This window comes from Tachypleus tridentatus, chromosome 12, assembly GCF_004210375.1.
Source record: "Tachypleus tridentatus isolate NWPU-2018 chromosome 12, ASM421037v1, whole genome shotgun sequence".
NCBI lineage: Eukaryota > Metazoa > Arthropoda > Merostomata > Xiphosura > Limulidae > Tachypleus > Tachypleus tridentatus.
In genome coordinates, this window is record NC_134836.1 from 52,564,576 (window position 1) to 52,586,235 (window position 21,660).

General features: G+C 35.3%; 1 protein-coding gene across 7 annotated transcripts in view; it reads left to right on the top strand.

Moving 5' to 3' along the window:
- LOC143233333 (B-cell receptor CD22-like) overlaps positions 1-21,660 on the top strand; it is a 173,624-nt gene that overhangs the window by 99,663 nt on the left and 52,301 nt on the right. For all 7 annotated transcript variants that reach the window (XM_076469478.1, XM_076469477.1, XM_076469476.1 and 4 more), the window contains 3 exons: positions 7,605-7,913; positions 10,747-11,037; positions 14,187-14,474. In XM_076469478.1, coding sequence (XP_076325593.1) covers positions 7,605-7,913; positions 10,747-11,037; positions 14,187-14,474 — 888 coding nt within the window. The remainder of the gene's footprint in view (positions 1-7,604; positions 7,914-10,746; positions 11,038-14,186; positions 14,475-21,660) is intronic.

Consider the following 21,660-nt stretch of genomic DNA (forward strand, 5'->3'; position numbering starts at 1 on the left):
GCTGTGGGGCATTATACGGCTATGGTCAATTCTACCATTTGTTAGTAAAGGAGTAGCCCAAGAGTTAATGGTGGGTGGAGATGAATAGCTGCCTTTCCTATAGTCTTTAACTTTTAATTTCAGGGCAGCTAGCGCAGATAGTCGTTGTGTATTTTTGCACGAAGTTCAAAACAAACGATGACTTCGTTAACATTAATGACTAGAGCAAGGGTATGGTGGTCAGATATCAATGATTTTCGTTACTATTGACATATACTGTCTCTTAAACATAGTCATTAATTGTTCATTTTACTACATACAATAGTCTTAGCCCGACCTGGCCAGGTGGTTAAGGCAATCGACTCGTAATCTGTGGGTTGCGGGTTCGAATCCCCGTCGCTTTAAACATGCTCGCTCTTTCAGCCGTGGGGGCGTTATAATGTGTTCGGTCAATCCCACTATTTGTTGGTAAAAGATTAGCCCAAGAGTTGGCGGTGGGTGGTGATTACTAGCTGTCTTTCCTATTTTCTTACACTACTAAATTAGAAACGGCTAGCGCAGGTAGCCCTCGAGTAGCTTTGCGTGAAATTCAAAACAAACAAACTTTACAAATCGTGTTTCTCAGTACGACATTTGTCTTTTAGATGTCAGACGGTTTTCATTGTAACAACTATTTTTGGCCCGGCATGGCCAGGTGGGTTAAGGCGTTCGACTCGTAATTCGAGGGTCGCGGGTTCGAATCCCGATCGCACCAAGCATGCTCGCCCTTTCAGCCGTGGGGGCGTTATAATGTGACGGTCAATACAACTATTCATTGGTAAAAGAGTAGTCCAAGAGTTGGTGGTGGGTGGTGATGACTAGCTGCCTTCCTTCTAGCCTTACACTGCTAAATGAGGGATTGCTAGCGCAGATAGCCCTCGAGTAGCTTTGCACGGAAATTCAAAAATCAAAACATCAAACAACTATTTTTAATGGCTATAACTGAGGTTTCAGTGTTATTATATTGTTTTCCTTAAGATAGACCGTGAGAGGGAAAAATTTAGTGGTTGTAATCTCAATAATCTCAAATATTTATGTCATATATTAGAGGGAAGGCAGTTAGACAACACCGTTAACTCGTGAGTTGCCCGCTGCTTTAATAATGCCCAAACTCACCTGAGGACCTAAGTGCAATTTGTTTGTGTGTTTTCGTAGTAACAGGACTCAAACCACAGAACCTCGAACACATTCTCACGGTCTAATTGCTTGGCCACGCTTAATTCCCAGAAGGTTAGAATAAAATGAAACTAACAGGATACGAATCACACATATAAATGAAGTTTTCTGTACCCATCGAAATGAGACAGTACTTAGTCAATCTTTCATAAAATTCAAATAATACATTGCTATGCTGTTGAAAGCACTTAAGTAAGCTACGAGTATCCAGTTCTAACCTATGAGAACCCTGATCATTAGATAGCACTTCAATTTTTCTATCAAAAAATACGATCTAATCCTAACTTGTATTGCGACAGAAATAACTCTTCCTAGGACTTCTCTAAGGATGGCAGGTAATTAGCATTCGAAACATGAGATAGAGAGTAATTAGCACTTAGTATCTAGTAAAAAGAATAGTAGCTAATTAATAATTAGGTTTGAACTATTGTATAAACCACGAGCTATGGCAGCAGTTATTAATCTTAATGCATTGTTCACGACATTGGTCAATGCACAGGTATCGTGTTCAGAACCATCCGTCAGAGAAAATAGCATCACAAGAGCTTATGAAGTAAGTTTAGAGTTTAAAATCGTTAGACCACAATAGCAAGGTAAAACTATTTCAAATTAACATGTTTTTTGTTTTTTTTCAAAACATCAGAAGCAGATCAGCCCTTCAGAACTTATGAACGGAGTGTACAAACTATGCACAGTTTTAACTTCCTACCTAAAAGATCGTTAACTGATTTTCATGTTCTTTCAAATATCTATTTTATAATCACGAACTGAGCCTGCTATGCTAGGAAAATAGCATTCGAAATACGTCATATCTAAAACAGTCACCAGGTGGACATGTAGCCATATCAGTTTGTGGTTATTATAAATAAATTTCAATTTGATTTCTTCAACACCTTAAAATATATATATATATACACTCATGTAAAAAAGTTAGGACACCCTATGAAAGCCTGTGTATTTGTGTAACATTTTTGGATGTATAGATATTTAATTGGGGCCTGGCATGGCCAAGCGTGTTAAGGCGTGCGACTCGTAATCTGAGGGTCGTGGGTTTGCATCCCCATCGCGCCAAACATGCTCGCACTTTCAGCCGTGGGGGCGTTATAATGTGACGGTCAATCCCACTATTCGTTGGTAAAAGAATAGCCCAAGAGTCGGCGGTGGGTGGTGATGACTAGCTGCCTTCCCTCTAGTCTTACACTACTAAATTAGAAACGGTTAGCACAGATAGCCCTCGGGTAGCTGTATGCGAAATTCTAAAACAAAATAAGATATTTAATCTCAATTTCAATTCAACAATACTGAGAGATTATAGGAATATAACTAAACAATTAAAACTGAAGAAAAGACTTTTCAAGGTTGGTATGAGATTCTTTTCCTGGAATGCTGTATTTGGTTTACGTCAAACATGTCCTCTGTTCTGGTGTCCAAATAATTCAATTTTAAACTCAACTGTCCAAAGAACATTATTCCAGAAGTTCTGGTCTTTGACTATATTCTATCTGGCAAGCTTCAGTCTGGCCTTGATGTTTCTCTTAGAGAACAAAGGTTTCCTTCTTGTACACTTCTCATGCAAGTTAAAATTGTGCAGTCTCTTTCTGATTATAAAGGCATGCACTTTCACATCAACAGTAGCCAGAGCCTGCTGTCGTTCCCGTAATGACATGTTAGGGTGTTTGGAGATCTCTTTTAGCATCTTGTGGTCTGCTCTCGGGGTGAACTTGCTTGGACGACCAGACCAGGACATGTTGGCAGTTGTTTTGAAAGCCTTACCTGGACAACCATCTGGGCATGTTGGCAGTTGTTGTGACCCTTGTTATGGCCCTTGTTGACTATTTCCGCTTCTTCTGTGTTGGTATCTGGGTAGTGGTGTTAAATATCCAGGAGGGTCAGGTGCACTAAACCTCTTCCTTCATGACTATTTTCCGGACAGTGGAATGGCTGATTTCAAACTCTTTTGGGATCTTTTTAAATCCCTTACCAGACTCATAAGCAACTACAATTTTCTTTCTGAAGGCCTCAGACAGCTCTTTTGGTCTCACCATGGTGCTCACTCTTACTTCAACAGTCAGGAGCACACCAACTAAATGTCTAAGGTTTAAATACGGCAAGCTTCATTAAAATGCTGAGTAACGATCTTCTAATCATGTGCATCTGGTGTGATACACCTGTGTGTGAGTTGAGCCATTTTAAGTGGGAATAACTGTGGGGGTGTCCTGACTTTTTCCTCGGTTAGAATGTGCATTTTTGTAGAATTACATTTACAGAAAATCTTGAAAAGTCTTTTCTTCAGTTTTAATTGTTTAGTTATATTCTATAATATCTGTATTGTTAAAATTGAGATTAAATATCTATATATCCAAAAACGTTACAAAAATACACAGGCTTTCATAGGGTGTCCTAACTTTTTCACATGGCTGTATATATTTTTATTTGAAATGTCAAAACATTTGTTAACGTTCATTGGGCTTTCTTTAAAATCCGGCATGGACAAATATTAGGGTGCTCGACTCACAATCTCAGAGTCACCGGTTAAAATCTCGATCCTACCAAACATGTTCGCCCTTTCAGCTTAAGGTGGGTGTTATAATGTGAGGGTCGATCCTACTATTATTTCATAAAAGAATTGCTCAAGCGTTGATGATAACTAGCTGTCTTCCCTCTAGCCTTACACTAAATTATAGACAGCTAGTGCAAATAATCCTCATGTAGCTACGCACGAAATTTAAAAACAAATAAATTCTATAGACAAAGTATAAATATGAAAACATCAATAATCTTAGAAGTCAGCAAAATTAATAAGTTTCTTTCACATTTATATGTTCAAAGCAAGGACTTTAATGGGACATGAAAATAAACTGCCATATATCAGTTTTTCTTATTCTAAAATCTTGAAATGACGAAAGGTAACTTTCGTTTTTCAAAAACGTTTTCGCCACTTTTTCGTTAATTCAGTCAATTTGTGATGAAAAAAAATTCAACTCGGGCATTACTCGTTCCAGGTGACCCAAAATATGAGACTACTTTCTACGTTAATGCTCATTGTGGATCATCAAATCTGTTGAGAGACTTTTAATATCGTTGACGGTGTCTATAGTCACATTTTTGAATAACATGGGAATGTGGCAAAACCACCATAAGGATATTATGAGGAACTTTCGGAAGCGTATCAGATTACCACAAATAACACCAACAACAACATTATGAGTTCGTTCACCACAAATAAAACCAACAACAACATCATGTGTTCGTTCACCACAAATAACACCAACAACAACATCATGTGTTCGTTCACCACAAATAACACTAACAACAACATCATGTGTTCGTTCACCACAAATAACACCAACAACAACATCATGTGTTCGTTTACCACAAATAACACCGACAACAACATTACGTGTTCGTTTACCACAAATAACACCAACAACAACATTACGTGTTCGTTTACCACAAATAACACCAACAACAACATCATGTGTTCGTTTACCACAAATAACACCGACAACAACATTACGTGTTAGTTTACCACAAATAACACCAACAACAACATTACGTGTTCGTTTACCACAAATAACACCGACAACAACATTACGTGTTCGTTTACCACAAATAACACCAACAACAACATCACGTGTTCGTTTACCACAAATAACACCGACAACAACATTACGTGTTCGTTTACCACAAATAACACCAACAACAACATTACGTGTTCGTTCACCACAAATAACACCAACAACAATATTATGTGTTCGTTTACCACAAATAACACCACCAACAACATTACGTGTTCGTTTACCACAAATAACACTAACAACAACATTATGTGTTCGTTTACCACAAATAACACCGACAACAACATTACGTGTTCGTTTACCACAAATAACACCGACAACAACATTACGTGTTCGTTCACCACAAATAACACCAACAACAACATTATGAGTTCGTTTACCACAAATAACACCAACAACAACATCATGTGTTCGTTTACCACAAATAACACCAACAACAACATTATGTGTTCGTTTACCACAAATAACACCAACAACAACATTACGTGTTCGTTCACCACAAACAAAACCAACAACAACATTGTGTTCGTTTACCACAAATAACACCAACAACAACATTATGTGTTCGTTTACCACAAATAACACCAACAACAACATTATTTGTTTGTTTACCACAAATAACACCAACAACAACATTATGTATTCGTTTACCACAAATAACACCAACAACAACATCATGTGTTCGTTTACCACAAATAACACCAACAACAACATTACGTGTTCGTTTACCACAAATAACACCAACAACAACATCATGTGTTCGTTTACCACAAATAACACCGACAACAACATTACGTGTTCGTTTACCACAAATAACACCAACAACAACATTACGTGTTCGTTTACCACAAATAACACCAACAACAACATCATGTGTTCGTTTACCACAAATAAAACCGACAACAACATTACGTGTTAGTTTACCACAAATAACACCAACAACAACATTACGTGTTCGTTTACCACAAATAACACCGACAACAACATTACGTGTTCGTTTACCACAAATAACACCAACAACAACATCACGTGTTCGTTTACCACAAATAACACCGACAACAACATTACGTGTTCGTTTACCACAAATAACACCAACAACAACATTACGTGTTCGTTCACCACAAATAACACCAACAACAATATTATGTGTTCGTTTACCACAAATAACACCACCAACAACATTACGTGTTCGTTTACCACAAATAACACTAACAACAACATTATGTGTTCGTTTACCACAAATAACACCGACAACAACATTACGTGTTCGTTTACCACAAATAACACCGACAACAACATTACGTGTTCGTTCACCACAAATAACACCAACAACAACATTATGAGTTCGTTTACCACAAATAACACCAACAACAACATCATGTGTTCGTTTACCACAAATAACACCAACAACAACATTATGTGTTCGTTTACCACAAATAACACCAACAACAACATTACGTGTTCGTTCACCACAAATAAAACCAACAACAACATTGTGTTCGTTTACCACAAATAACACCAACAACAACATTATGTGTTCGTTTACCACAAATAACACCAACAACAACATTATTTGTTTGTTTACCACAAATAACACCAACAACAACATTATGTATTCGTTTACCACAAATAACACCAACAACAACATCATGTGTTCGTTTACCACAAATAACACCAACAACAACATTATGTGTTCGTTTACCACAAATAACACCACCAACAACATTATTTGTTTGTTTACCACAAATAACACCAACAACAACATTATGTATTCGTTTACCACAAATAACACCAACAACAACATCATGTGTTCGTTTACCACAAATAACACCACCAACAACATTACGTGTTCGTTTACCACAAATAACACCAACAACAACATTATGTGTTCGTTTACCACAAATAACACCAACAACAACATTATTTGTTTGTTTACCACAAAGAACACCAACAACAACATGATGTATTCGTTTACCACAAATAACACCAACAACAACATTATGTGTTCGTTTACCACAAATAACACCAACAACAACATTACGTGTTCGTTCACCACAAATAACACCAAGAACAACATTATGTGTTCGTACTGTATTTTTATTGTTTTTTCTTCCTTCAAACAATTTTCGATCGGATGTCATTCCCTCGTTTATGGGCGGATTGAATTGAAACTGGACATGGTTATATCTTGTTCTAACATGACCACTTTAGTTTTTTTATATTTAGGCTCTTTTAAAGATGCCACAGAAAACATAATTTTAGAGTTTGGGTTTTTAATAATTACTCTGCCGTATTTTGGCAAATTTACATGAGATTTACTACAAATACAGTTTTTTACGTATCCCAAACAAATATATACGACGATTTTGAAGTTTCTTTTTATACTGAATGTTTCAGTGAGGAAGACATAATTTGAAGTTTTTCTGGACTCTAATACGTATTTCAACCAACTTACATGAAATTTGGTATACTTGCAGGTCCCAAACAGTGATATAAGGACTTTTTTTTATTTTTTCTGTATTTTTCAAGATTTTTTTATTGTGAAAATTGGTCATGATTCCATAAACCTGCGAATGTTGGCGTCTTTAATTTTTAACTTTTCTGTGTTTTTAAAAATTTAAATTTTTCAACCAACAAAAAAAGATAAATAGAAGATAAGGTTTGGACACTTGATTTCTATTGTTTCAGAATTTTACTAACGGATTTAGAAACAATTATAAAATCTAGAATATTTTACCTATTTTTCTTTTTTTAACTATGTTTGTTTCAAAATAATTGTGTAATTTTATTTAATTTTTTATCTCTGACTGCTATGAAATTTGATTTCCATAGTTAGGCCTCTTGCTGTGAAGATTACAAACAAAAACCGCCCGCTTTCTGCGGATCATTCTTCAGATCTGAGATGCACGGCTGGCGGATCGAGACCTCCTGCTCAAATATCCTGGTGGAAAGGCAGTAAGCAGCTTAAAACTGCTAAAGTTCTTGTACCACCTGATCTGATCGCTAATGGAAACATAACTGTTAGCGCGCTGACCATCGTACCAACTAGTGACGATAACGGTAAATATTTGTCTTGTCGAGCAGAAAATGTTCTAATTCCAGGAAGTGCGATCGAAGATGGTTGGAAACTACAAGTTCATTGTAAGTGTCTCTATAAATCATATTTCATTGTTCAAGTAACAACGATATTTTGACACTGCTTTCATCTAATTGTGCGCTGGAAACATGAGCTTAGATAATGTCAACACACGATTAAACACGATTTGTATAATATGGAATTTATTTTCATAGTTTCTTCTGCACGTTAATGATACTGTGTACACCAAGTTTACTAGTGTATAGTATAGTATTGAACTTATATAGATAGAGGAAGCTTGTTCTGCACGTTAGAAGTATTGTATTAACCCACTTTACTTCCGTATGAGGTTTATAGATAGAGGAAGTTTGTTCTGCACGTTAGAAGTATTGTATTAACCCACTTTACTTCCGTATGAGGTTTATAGATAGAGGAAGCTTGTTCTGCACGTTAGAAGTATTGTATTAACCCACTTTACTTCCGTATGAGGTTTATAGATAGAGGAAGTTTGTTCTGCACGTTAGAAGTATTGTATTAACCCACTTTACTTCCGTATGAGGTTTATAGATAGAGGAAGTTTGTTCTGCACGTTAGAAGTATTGTATTAACCCACTTTACTTCCGTATGAGGTTTATAGATAGAGGAAGTTTGTTCTGCACGTTAGAAGTATTGTATTAACCCACTTTACTTCCGTATGAGGTTTAGAGATAGAGGAAGTTTGTTCTGCACGTGAGAAGTATTGTATTAACCCACTTTACTTCCGTATGAGGTTTATAGATACAGGAAGTTTGTTCTGCACGTTAGAAGTATTGTATTAACCCACTTTACTTCCGTATGAGGTTTAGAGATAGAGGAAGTTTGTTCTGCACGTTAGAAGTATTGTATTAACCCACTTTACTTCCGTATGAGGTTTATAGATAGAGGAAGTTTGTTCTGCACGTTAGAAGTATTGTATTAACCCACTTTACTTCCGTATGAGGTTTAGAGATAGAGGAAGTTTGTTCTGCACGTTAGACGTATTGTATTAACCCACTTTACTTCCGTATGAGGTTTATAGATACAGGAAGTTTGTTCTGCACGTTAGAAGTATTGTATTAACCCACTTTACTTCCGTATGAGGTTTAGAGATAGAGGAAGTTTGTTCTGCACGTTAGAAGTATTGTATTAACCCACTTTACTTCCGTATGAGGTTTATAGATAGAGGAAGTTTGTTCTGCACGTTAGAAGTATTGTATTAACCCACTTTACTTCCGTATGAGGTTTATAGATAGAGGAAGTTTGTTCTGCACGTTAGAAGTATTGTATTAACCCACTTTACTTCCGTATGAGGTTTATAGATAGAGGAAGTTTGTTCTGCACGTTAGAAGTATTGTATTAACCCACTTTACTTCCGTATGAGGTTTATAGATAGAGGAAGTTTGTTCTGCACGTTAGAAGTATTGTATTAACCCACTTTACTTCCGTATGAGGTTTAGAGATAGAGGAAGTTTGTTCTGCACGTTAGACGTATTGTATTAACCCACTTTACTTCCGTATGAGGTTTATAGATACAGGAAGTTTGTTCTGCACGTTAGAAGTATTGTATTAACCCACTTTACTTCCGTATGAGGTTTATAGATAGAGGAAGTTTGTTCTGCACGTTAGAAGTATTGTATTAACCCACTTTACTTCCGTATGAGGTTTATAGATAGAGGAAGTTTGTTCTGCACGTGAGAAGTATTGTATTAACCCACTTTACTTCCGTATGAGGTTTATAGATAGAGGAAGTTTGTTCTGCACGTGAGAAGTATTGTATTAACCCACTTTACTTCCGTATGAGGTTTATAGATAGAGGAAGTTTGTTCTGCACGTGAGAAGTATTGTATTAACCCACTTTACTTCCGTATGAGGTTTATAGATAGAGGAAGTTTGTTCTGCACGTTAGAAGTATTGTATTAACCCACTTTACTTCCGTATGAGGTTTAGAGATAGAGGAAGTTTGTTCTGCACGTTAGACGTATTGTATTAACCCACTTTACTTCCGTATGAGGTTTAGAGATAGAGGAAGTTTGTTCTGCACGTTAGAAGTATTGTATTAATCCACTTTACTTCCGTATGAGGTTTAGAGATAGAGGAAGTTTGTTCTGCACGTTAGAAGTATTGTATTAACCCATTTTACTTCCGTATGAGGTTTATAGATAGAGGAAGTTTGTTCTGCACGTTAGAAGTATTGTATTAACCCACTTTACTTCCGTATGAGGTTTAGAGATAGAGGAAGTTTGTTCTGCACGTTAGAAGTATTGTATTGACCCACTTTACTTCCGTATGAGGTTTATAACAAAGAAAACAAATAAAACTGATTAATGGAGTTTTATAATAAAATAGTTATTCAACTCTTTACAAGGTTAACTAGTTTATTTTCGCGAACTGGCTATTAACAAATGATTGTACAAGAGCTATTTTCAGAAGTACCCATTATTTTGTGAACTATTATGACACAAGAAACTATTGTTTTCTTTTGAAACATTTTGCGTTCATTGATGTTACGATAAAGTACTGTTGAGTAGTGATATAAAATCATTAAATGAGATATATACAGCTAAAGCTCCATCTGATATAAAGTTCTTTAAATGAGATATATATATCTAAAGCTCTACGTGATATAAGACTCATTAAATGAAATATATAGCTAAAACTGTATTTGATATAAAGCCCATTAAATGAGATACAATATTTGCTTTCACATAAACCATGAAACGACTTCCGAACAAGCTCACATGAACGTTACTTGTATGATAAAGTCCATATGGTAATATTTTCGCAATACTTACAGCTCTAGTTTGTTTTTCTTCGTGTTACCTGGATGCTATACCTGTGCTTTGTATTAATACGGGTAGTGCTTTGTATTAATACGGGTAGTTGTTCCACAACTGTCACTTCGTCTTGGGAGTAAACTGCGTCATAGCCACATTCAAGAGGGAAATAACGTGTATTTCGAATGTAATATCCGGGCCAATCCTTCATCAACACGTATCAGCTGGAGATTCGAAGGCCTTGAATTACAGACAAATACATCGACAGGGGTGATCATCAGTAACCAATCTTTGGTCATTCAGAAGGTGCATCGTTCCAACAGGGGGCGCTACAGTTGCTTAGCGACCAACAGTGAAGGACAAGGGGAGAGTAACGCTGTATTTCTCAGAGTTCAATGTGAGTTATTTCATTCGTATTGTCTGTATAATTTTATTTGTACTAAATGTATTGCCGGATATCTTTTGTTTTCTGTTTTACGTGGATTTAAACCTTTAGAATATTAATTCAAGAATATAAATTATGACAAATAAGAAGAGTGCTAAGCAAGTACTAAAATATTTGTTTGTTTCTTTTTTGAATTTCGCGCAAAGCTACTCGAGGGCTATCTGCGCTAGCCGTCCCTAATTTAGCAGTGTAAGAGAATAGGGAAGACAGCTAGTAATCACCACCCACCGCCAACTCTAGGTCTACTCTTTTACCAACGAGTAGTGGGGTTCACCGTCACATTATAATACTCCCACGGCTGAAAGGGCAAGCATGTTTGGTGTGATGGGGATTCGAACCCGCAACCCTTAGATTATGAGTCGAGTGCTTCGAACACCTGGTCATGCCGAGCCATAAAATATTTGACTTGTATATACGAAAATAAACGAACGAATTTCGAAGAAAGTTAGTTAGTATTCATGTGATGAATAGTTAGTAAATGAAGGAAAAGAAGTGAATGTTTCGTTCCCTGTGGTAGAGGGTAAGTGAACGAACTTACAACGCTATAATTGAGAGCTCGATTCCCTGGAGTGGACAAAGCAGATGGCTCAGTATGGCTTTGCTCTAAAACAGATAACGCTTTAGGACACTTCAGTGGTAGAGATAGTTATTGAACAAATATTAAAATCTGCTGTTTTCGGTTGCTCGTAAATTAAACACAGAAGTGTTTTTCATTAAAATCGTTAAATTCTGTGGTATTTACATTTAAATATTTCGGACGATCCCTTAAGCTATCACTTAGAGTAGGATTGAAGTAAGTAGCTTCCACACAGTGCTCAATGAACATTTGATTTCCTTTTGAGTGTCTTTCTAACCACGAGAGTTAAAATTATATTTGTTTTGATCGCTATTTGATCAACTGCTGTAAGTTACTTTACATAAATACTAGTACATCATCCATAAATAATGTCTTTTGTCTTAATAACGTGGGTTACAATATCTCTTAAATCCTAAAACGCATCACTGCATATATTCATAAGGTTGCTGCGTATTGAGGAGTCTCTTACACAGACTGTACTGTCATAAGGTTGCTGCGTATTGAGGAGTCTCTTACCCAGACTGTACTTTCATAAGGTTTCTGCGTATTGAGGAGTCTCTTTCACAGACTGTACTGTCATAAGGTTGCTGCGTATTGAGGAGTCTCTTACCCAGACTGTACTGTCATAAGGTTGCTGCGTATTGAGGAGTCTCTTACCCAGACTGTACTGTCATAAGGTTGCTGCATATTGAGGAGTCTCTTACCCAGACTGTACTTTCATAAGGTTGCTGCGTATTGAGGAGTCTCTTACCCAGACTGTACTGTCATAAGGTTGCTGCGTATTGAGGAGTCTCTTACACAGACTGTACTGTCATAAGGTTGCTGCGTATTGAGGGGTCTCTTACACAGACTGTACTGTCTTTTGTTCACATTCCTACCTTACGAGAGACTTCCGTTTGGGTGTACATTTTATGGCTTTATACCATTAAAACAGGTGTTAAATTACACTGCAGTTAAAAGGTTTCTAAGTCTAACGTCATATTAAGTAACGTCTCATAGAAATCGAAACAGCAGTAGCAAAATTTTACCCGACTACAAAGTAATGTACTAATGTTTTAAAGTTAAACTAATGCGAACGTCGATTTTGTTTTAACGTAGCTTTTCATGTAATATGCGTTAAAACGTTACATAGTATGTATACTATTCTTTTATACGTTATTAAATAAAATTCGATTTGTGTTAGTGGTGTATCCATATTTTACAACTGAAACTTGCAATCACATTTTAATTATTGGGGTTAACCGGTACACATTTTTCTGATCAGGCATATCCTTTATATTCAGATGTACATATACACGTTGTGTATAAATTAAGCACTTCAAATATAAGATGAAGTAAAACAAATATTTAATAGAATAATCTGCAAAAGTTGTCAAAAATACTTTGGCAAGTAATCAATAAGCTGTCTTTATTATTCAAGTAACAACATAAGTTAGTAAGTACAAATCAAACAACGATTAATTATTCGAAAACTTTAAAGGTGCGATTATTAATTCTTTTATAATCGGTACGAAACGTAGAAACATAAAATTATCTATCTGAATAATAAATGTAATTTGGTTTCAGCCTGAGAGTTACGAGTCCACAACACATGAACATGAAATAAAAAAAGTCAAGTTACAGCTAGAAAACGTATGACAAGTATTCTATGTTGATGTATATCTGTCACATATCAAAACCTAAACTCAAATTAAGTAATAAAAATATCTACATATGTATGTGAATCTAAAATACACCATTTGGTTAAGCGATCTGATAACTTCACGTCGTTCTTTCTTTCTGTACCACGCACGGCACGTCCAGGTGGTTAAGGCTCTCGACTCGTAATCCGAGGGTCGCTGGTTCGAATCCCCGTCACACCAAACATGCTCGTCCTTTCAGCCACAGGGGCGGTATAATGTTACAGTCAGTCCCACTATTCGTTGGTAAAAGAGTAGCCAAAGAGTTGGCGATGGGTGGTGATGACTAGCTGCCTTCCCTCTAGTCTTAAACTGCTAAATTAGGGACGGCTAGCGCAGATAGCTTTCATGTAGCTTTGCGCGAAATTAAAAAAAAAAAAAGCAAACCAATCTTCTGTAGCTTGGCAAGAAATGATAGTAAGGAAGTTTAAGATTTCTCAGCTGTTTATCAATGATTTTGTACGTATTATCGATTTTCACTAATGCATGTTTTAAATAAAACGTTGCGAAATCACACATAGGTTAAGCACAACATAAAAACACCACTTATTAATTTATTAATTAAACTTGCCACAATAATATATTTTCATTAGATAAATATCTTGAAAATAAAAAAAATAATTAAAATAAAGATTTTTTATTACATGGTGCGCGCGCGCGCGTGTGTTTTCTTATAGCAAAACCTAGGGGAATCGAACCCCTGATTTTTAATACATGGCTTAAATTAGCCTGTAGACATTAATAATAATATGATTAATTTATGCGAAATCTAATAATATTCTACTTCTTCCTTCAAACACTTTGTCGCGTTATTAATTGTATGGTTTTGTAATTTATTCCCCAAGACCCCCCACAGTGTAAGAAGGATCAAAAGCTTATATACGCAGCAACTATGAATGAAGGAGTCAAAATATCATGTGAACTTGAAGCTGATCCTACGGACGTTACATTTGAGTGGAAGTTCAATAGCAGTGGAGGGGTGGTGGATATTATAAACTACATAAACGATGGAGCCACAAGCTACGCGACCATCATTCCTCGAACCCAAGACGATTACGGTTTATTGTATTGCTGGGGGACAAATATGGCTGGAAGACAAAACAACCCTTGCATATATAGCGTCATACCTGCGGGTAAGTTTCATAAAATCATCTCACCATAACTAATTTTAAACTAAACCTATCAGTTTTATATTTTTAAGTAATTCTACATTATTGTGCTTCGTTTTCACAATTAGTTACTGGTGGAGTCAGGTATATTTTTTCAAACCTACATCAAGAGAACTACTTTTATTGGTTTTACGCTTGATCGCCACGAGTTCAAACTCCATAAATTTTTAAAAATTGTTTTTCGGTGCTTTTATTGTTTAGAAATTAAGGAAAGCGAAGATGAGTTAGATTTTTAATCATATTTAATAATGAAAGAGTGACATCGAAACAGCTGTTATAGAGACATAATTATTATAAAAGTGTGTTTTATATACGATCTCAAATATCACTGCACAACAATGTTTTTGCTTCTTGAACACTGTTGGGTGTTCCTTATAGATTTTTGGCTGCTGATCACGAAAATCACATCCAAATTAGCCCATCACATACCGTTTCATCGAAATCTTGGTTTCACCAGGACATTGCTACAATGGAAAAACGATATCAGGGCGACTGGAATCCGTCAATGCTTGCTGACTACTGTTGGACACTGCAACGTAATGCACCGGACATTGAATACAAACAAAAATCAGGAGCAAAACACGTTTAATTATGTTGAACTTAATTAATAGTGTATTAAAAACATAAATGCAATTAAATATGTTATTACCGGTAAACAGTTAACTGTCTCTTTCTCAGAGTTCCTACGTGATGAGCCCACCGCTAGTACAGCGGTGTGTCTCCGGATTTACAACGCTAAAATCAGGGGTTCGATTCCCCTCGGTGGGCTGAGCAGATAGTCCTTCGTGGCTTTGCTATACGGAAAAACACACACTCCTACGTGATGAAGCAAAACCAAAACTATATTTGTGTATACCCACCAGGTACCTGTCACAATCAGCAAGAAACTTTTCAGGAAGCAAAACTTTTCAAAATATTGTTGTGCAGTGTATTTTTAATTCGAGGGATTAGAAATATATATAACCACCAATGGTGTAGCGTGGCCACATTACTAAAGAAAATTAAAATATTATTTTTGCGAATAAAACAGCAAAATTTTCATTATCATAATAATTATTTGTAAAGTTAAGCTCTGATTATGATTTCATAGCGTAATCTGCCTGATCGAATCAAACCTCAACCTTATCCTAGGTGTTCTCTTTTGTTGTCTCTGGGTGATGAATTTAAGTATCGTATAACTGAAGGAAAATGGATGTAATTATGCCTGGCATGTTAGAACTGATTCAGCGTTACACTTGATCTAATGTGATAGCATGTCCTAAATGTTCAATTTCTCGAAGGTTTGCCTGAAGAGTTTCATTGTTACTTACTGTCTGATAAACTAAATCTTGTTCGTCACTGATGCTATTATGAGTGTGAATAAACGGGTGTTTCAACTTTATAGAAGTAAAAGTCACCATTTGAATCTATTGGTGATTTATGTTATGCAGAGCATATTGCATCAGGGTAGAGAAGAGCATAATATAAATTTAAGTTTTCTCTCTATTATTACGTTCAAGAATGTCAGAGACAAATCTTGGATGAACATTTTAGCGAAAACAATACTTCCGACTCGTGTCAAGTATGTTAAAGAATTCTATGAAAACGCGGCACAGAAACAGGGGTTCGGTTATTTCATTATCGATTCGAGGCCACAAGCTGCAGAATGAGGAAAGGACTGTTTCCGGCTGATAAAACTGTGGCGTATTTACTCAAGTAAAGTTGGTGTGTCATTGCAAATAGTGAGTGTGGTTATGGTAGAACAAGAAGGCTTTTTTTCTCTGAAGCACTGGCTTTATTTGATTAAAAAACTTGTATTCATATATTTAGCCGTTGGAAATACAGGTTTGTTTTTGTTTAAGCCACTCTTTTTGACTGATTATCGTTCGAATACAGGTCGCTGTCGGTGTGAATGGATAGCGCCCTAAATTCATCTTAACTTCTGGGAAGTGAACCATCGAATATTTCTACACATGAACTGAGGCCAAAATGCCGAGAGGGAATTTTATTGCGTCCTACACGATTTGTTTGTCTGTGGGTAAGCACAAAGCTGCACTATGGGCTATCTGTGCTCTGACCACCACGATTATCGAAACCTGGTTTCTAGGGTTGTAAATGCCTCTGTCTGCACAAAAGGTAAAAAGAAAAACTCGGAATTGTGCTGAGCATTCATGCTACAATTTAAAATTGAATAGACGTTCCCTTGTTAATCAACTTCCTGGATCAGCTTATCATTGTTACATTAGTATACGCGTAAATGGAATATTAAACTGGATATACGGCATTGTATAAATAAACAATTTATATGACGTATAATTACTTGAACCTGTGAGTTCGATTCATTCAATCAGCATGACGCTCAGAGCACTGCCTCACGTAAATAAACAAATCAAAGTATCGGTACTAAAAGTTACTTTATCTTATGTAAGTGTGAATATGGTTTAAAAGTGTTTTTATTACAACGAAGATCTAGCCATTTGAGTTACAAGAAGGGCGTATCGATTAAAGGTAATTTTACATGAAAACGTTTTGAAATAAAATTGTTAAGAAACATATTCTTGCTGTTTTTATCAGATCTAAGGGTAGTTAACAGCTTGTCCCCCGCAGAGACAGCGGTAAGTCACAGATGTACACTGATTTAATTCCCCTCGATGGACACAGCAGAAAGTCCGATGTGGCTTTGCTATATAAAAAAACACACACCCATAAAGAAACGTTAACAGCTTTCGTTTCGACACATGTCGGAAACAACAATGTGCATAACAATAACGACATTGTTCAAATGTATACGAATAAAATCCTTGCAGTATTTTTGTATTGTATTTTATCCAAGCATTTTTATGTGGATTTTTGACCTAAAAATGCATTTGCGATAGAGGCTTTATCGAAATTTCAATGATAATGTCTCCCTTTAGACCTTGAACTTCGAACAATATTCATTTATTGTACGTCAACAATACAAGGTTGATTCTTATTTATTCTACATCAACAACACGAAATTCATTTTTATTTATGGTACGTCCACAATCCTAAGTTGTACAATATATGTGGACACGAAGAGTGAACAAAATCATCGTGTATATTAACATGACATTGATTCTATTTAATAAGTTTGATTAAGTCTCCAGTTTCATGTAAATGCCTAGTCTAATATAATTTATTACTCTAACAAAATGAGGGCTTACGATGTAGGAAGTCTATATTGTACTATCACAGCCACTTCCCACAAACCTTCAAGTTACATAAGTCTTGAAATACGAGTTATGTACTTAGTTTGAATATTGGTGGTAAAATATATCATAGAACTATTACTAAGCAAAGTCACGTACAGCTGACCGATGGTGAAATACGATTACCAGAGTTATAGTTATTTTATGGTAACAGACAGTCACATTTCTCACAATATCCTTTCAGTTATACGAAATACTGTTTGTTTTTACCAGTTCCCCATTCTCGCATTATTTTTTTATCCAACATAGATGGCGTTGGAGGACTCGATTACTTGGTGTGGCTCAGAATGATAAAATATTCCATTTAAGATTTTTCCAAGGTAGTTTATACACTGAAGGTTTTATCTCAATCTCCTGTGAATCACATCGACTTCGTCTATCCATCCAAGTATATAGCTTATCTGTAAACGACGCTTTACTTTACTAAGACGATCTTGATTGCATATTTTGTAAAGAACGTTTACTTTTGTGAGTAATTTTTACAACGTTTTTCACACTTAACATTGATTAGACTTTGAGTGATTTTTACAACGTCTTCCTCACTAAACACTGATTAGACTTTGAGTGATTTTTACAACATCTTCCTCACTAAACACTGATTAGACTTTGAATGATTTTTACAACATCTTCCTCACTAAACACTGATTAGACTTTGAATGATTTTTACAACATCTTCCTCACTAAACACTGATTAGACTTTGAGTGATTTTTACAACGTCGTCCTCACTAAACACTGATTAGACTTTGAGTGATTTTTACAACGTCTTCCTCACTAAACACTGATTAGACTTTGAATGATTTTTACAACGTCTTCCTCACTAAACACTGATTAGACTTTGAGTGATTTTACAACGTCTTCTACACTAAACATTGATTAGACTTTAAATGATTTTTACAACGTCTTCCTCACTAAACACTGATTAGACTTTGAATGATTTTTACAACGTCTTCCTCACTAAACACTGATTAGACTTTGAGTGATTTTTACAACGTCTTCTACACTAAACATTGATTAGACTTTAAATGATTTTTACAACGTCTTCCTCACTAAACACTGATTAGACTTTGAATGATTTTTACAACGGCTTCCTCACTAAACACTGATCAGACTCTGAGTGATTCTTACAACATCTTCCACACTGTAAACTGATTAGAATAATTGACGTCCGTTGGGGCCTGGCATGGCCTAGCGCGTTAAGACGTGCGCTACGTAATCCGAGGGTCGCGGGTTCGCGCCAGAGTCTCACCAAACATGCTCGCACTACCATCCGTGGGGACGTTATAATGTGACGGTCAATCTCACTATTCGTTGGTAAAAGAGTAGCCCAAGAGTTGGCGGTGGGTGGTGATGACTAGCTGCCTTCCCTCTAGTCTTACACTACTAAATTAGGGACGGCTAGCACAGATAGCCCTCGAGTAGCTTTGCGCGAAATTAAAAAACAAAACAAAACAAACAAAAACAAGACGTCCGTTGATATGATTTATTTACTATGATGGTATGACTAGTTATAGGTGTTGATCAAATTTTTCAATACATGGAGATACATGTCAATTCTGTGGTGTATCAAATATTGGCACTTTCTAATTATGTGTTATTAACTCATTCTACCATAGACATTTTCGTTTTGTTATTTGTGAACAAGAAGTGAATAAATTATTCCTTAACGTTTAAACGTAGGATTATAGATTCTGTTCCAACATCAGTTTGAGGTTTACAGAGCTTTCGACTCTGATTTCAAGTTTATTTGAAAGATTGATTGGTGTTGCACTTTTTTATCCTTGAGCACAACAAACTTGTTTACTTAGAAAGCGCGTCGATACACGTGATTGTATAGCAACTTAGATTATAGAGAGAGTCACCAAATCAGGTAGCCATCGTTCATTGTAAGTTGATATCTTACTGGTTTATTTAGTTGTGTACATCTCCTGACGATTTACCTGTCTTTGAAATGTTTTATATTGATAAATGTTTTTAAAAATCTAAATAAAGGATGAACTCAACAATAAATGACAAAATGAGAAGGATTATAATAAACAGATTGTTGTTCTTGGTCTACATCAGAGCTCAACAATAAATGACAAAATGAGAAGGATTATAATAAACAGATTGTAATTCTTGGTCTACATCAGAGCTCAACAATAAATGACAAAATGAGAAGGATTATAATAAACAGATTGTAATTCTTGGTCTACATCAGAGCTCAACAATAAATGACAAAATGAGAAGGATTATAATAAACAGATTGTAGTTCTTGGTCTACATGAGAGCTCAACAATAAATGACAAAATGAGAAGGATTATAATAAACAGATTGTAATTCTTGGTCTACATCAGAGCTCAACAATAAATGACAAAATGAGAAGGATTATAATAAACAGATTGTTGTTCTTGGTCTACATCAGAGCTCAACAATAAATGACAAAATGAGAAGGATTATAATAAACAGATTGTTGTTCTTGGTCTACATCAGAGCTCAACAATAAATGACAAAATGAGAAGGATTATAATAAACAGATTGTAATTCTTGGTCTACATCAGAGCTCAACAATAAATGACAAAATGAGAAGGATTATAATAAACAGATTGTAATTCTTGATCTACATCAGAGCTCAACAATAAATGACAAAATGAGAAGGATTATAATAAACAGATTGTAGTTCTTGGTCTACATCAGAGCTTAACAATAAGTGACAAAATGAGAAGGATTATAATAAACAGATTGTAGTTCTTGGTCTACATCAGAGCTCAACAATAAATGACAAAATGAGAAGGATTATAATAAACAGATTGTAATTCTTGGTCTACATCAGAGCTCAACAATAAATGACAAAATGAGAAGGATTATAATAAACAGATTGTAATTCTTGGTCTACATCAGAGCTCAACAATAAATGACAAAATAAGAAGGATTATAATAAACAGATTGTAATTCTTGGTCTACATCAGAGCTCAACAATAAATGACAAAATGAGAAGGATTATAATAAACAGATTGTAATTCTTGGTCTACATCAGAGCTCAACAATAAATGACAAAATGAGAAGGATTATAATAAACAGATTGTGGTTCTTGGTCTACATCAGAGCTCAACAATAAATGACAAAATGAGAAGGATTATAATAAACAGATTGTAGTTCTTGGTCTACATCAGAGCTCAACAATAAATGACAAAATGAGAAGGATTATAATAAACAGATTGTAATTCTTGGTCTACATCAGAGCTCAACAATAAATGACAAAATGAGAAGGATTATAATAAACAGATTGTAGCTCTTAGTCTACATCAAATATGATTTATTTTATATTTCATTTAAATAGTTAAAGCATTCATCAACGCTTTACGATCATGATATCTTGTTTCTGACAATAGTATTAATGTGGTTTTTCATAGAGACCCAAACTAGAGTGCTTTCTAAGAGTTCACTACTGTTCTTCAGGAGAATAAAATGGCTTTATTCCCAAGAAGATGAATAGTGAACTATTCGAAAACACTTTTGAGTCTCTTTTAAAAATTATTGTAACTTTTGTGCGTGATCCTTTGTGCTGACTTCTTAACCAAAGTTAGTATAAATCTGTCCATTACAACAACCAATAATTCTTATTTAACTCGAAATATTATTAAGTTTAAAGTATTAACAATAATCCTTAATAACATCCAAGACTTAAATGAACAACAGTAGTTTATTTTTAAAACATTACCCATTTAGATATAAAGTATTAACAATAATTCTTAATAACATCCAACTTAAATGAACAATAGTAGTTTATTTTTAAAACATTACCTATTTAGATATAACACATACGTGTCCTATTGTTTTAGATATCTCTTAAACTGCCATTTGTCGTTGTTTCGCACTAGCCCTTTCGAAATATTTTTATTTAATATATATATATATATGATTGTTATTCTACAAATTATTTCCATCTAGCTGAATAAAAATC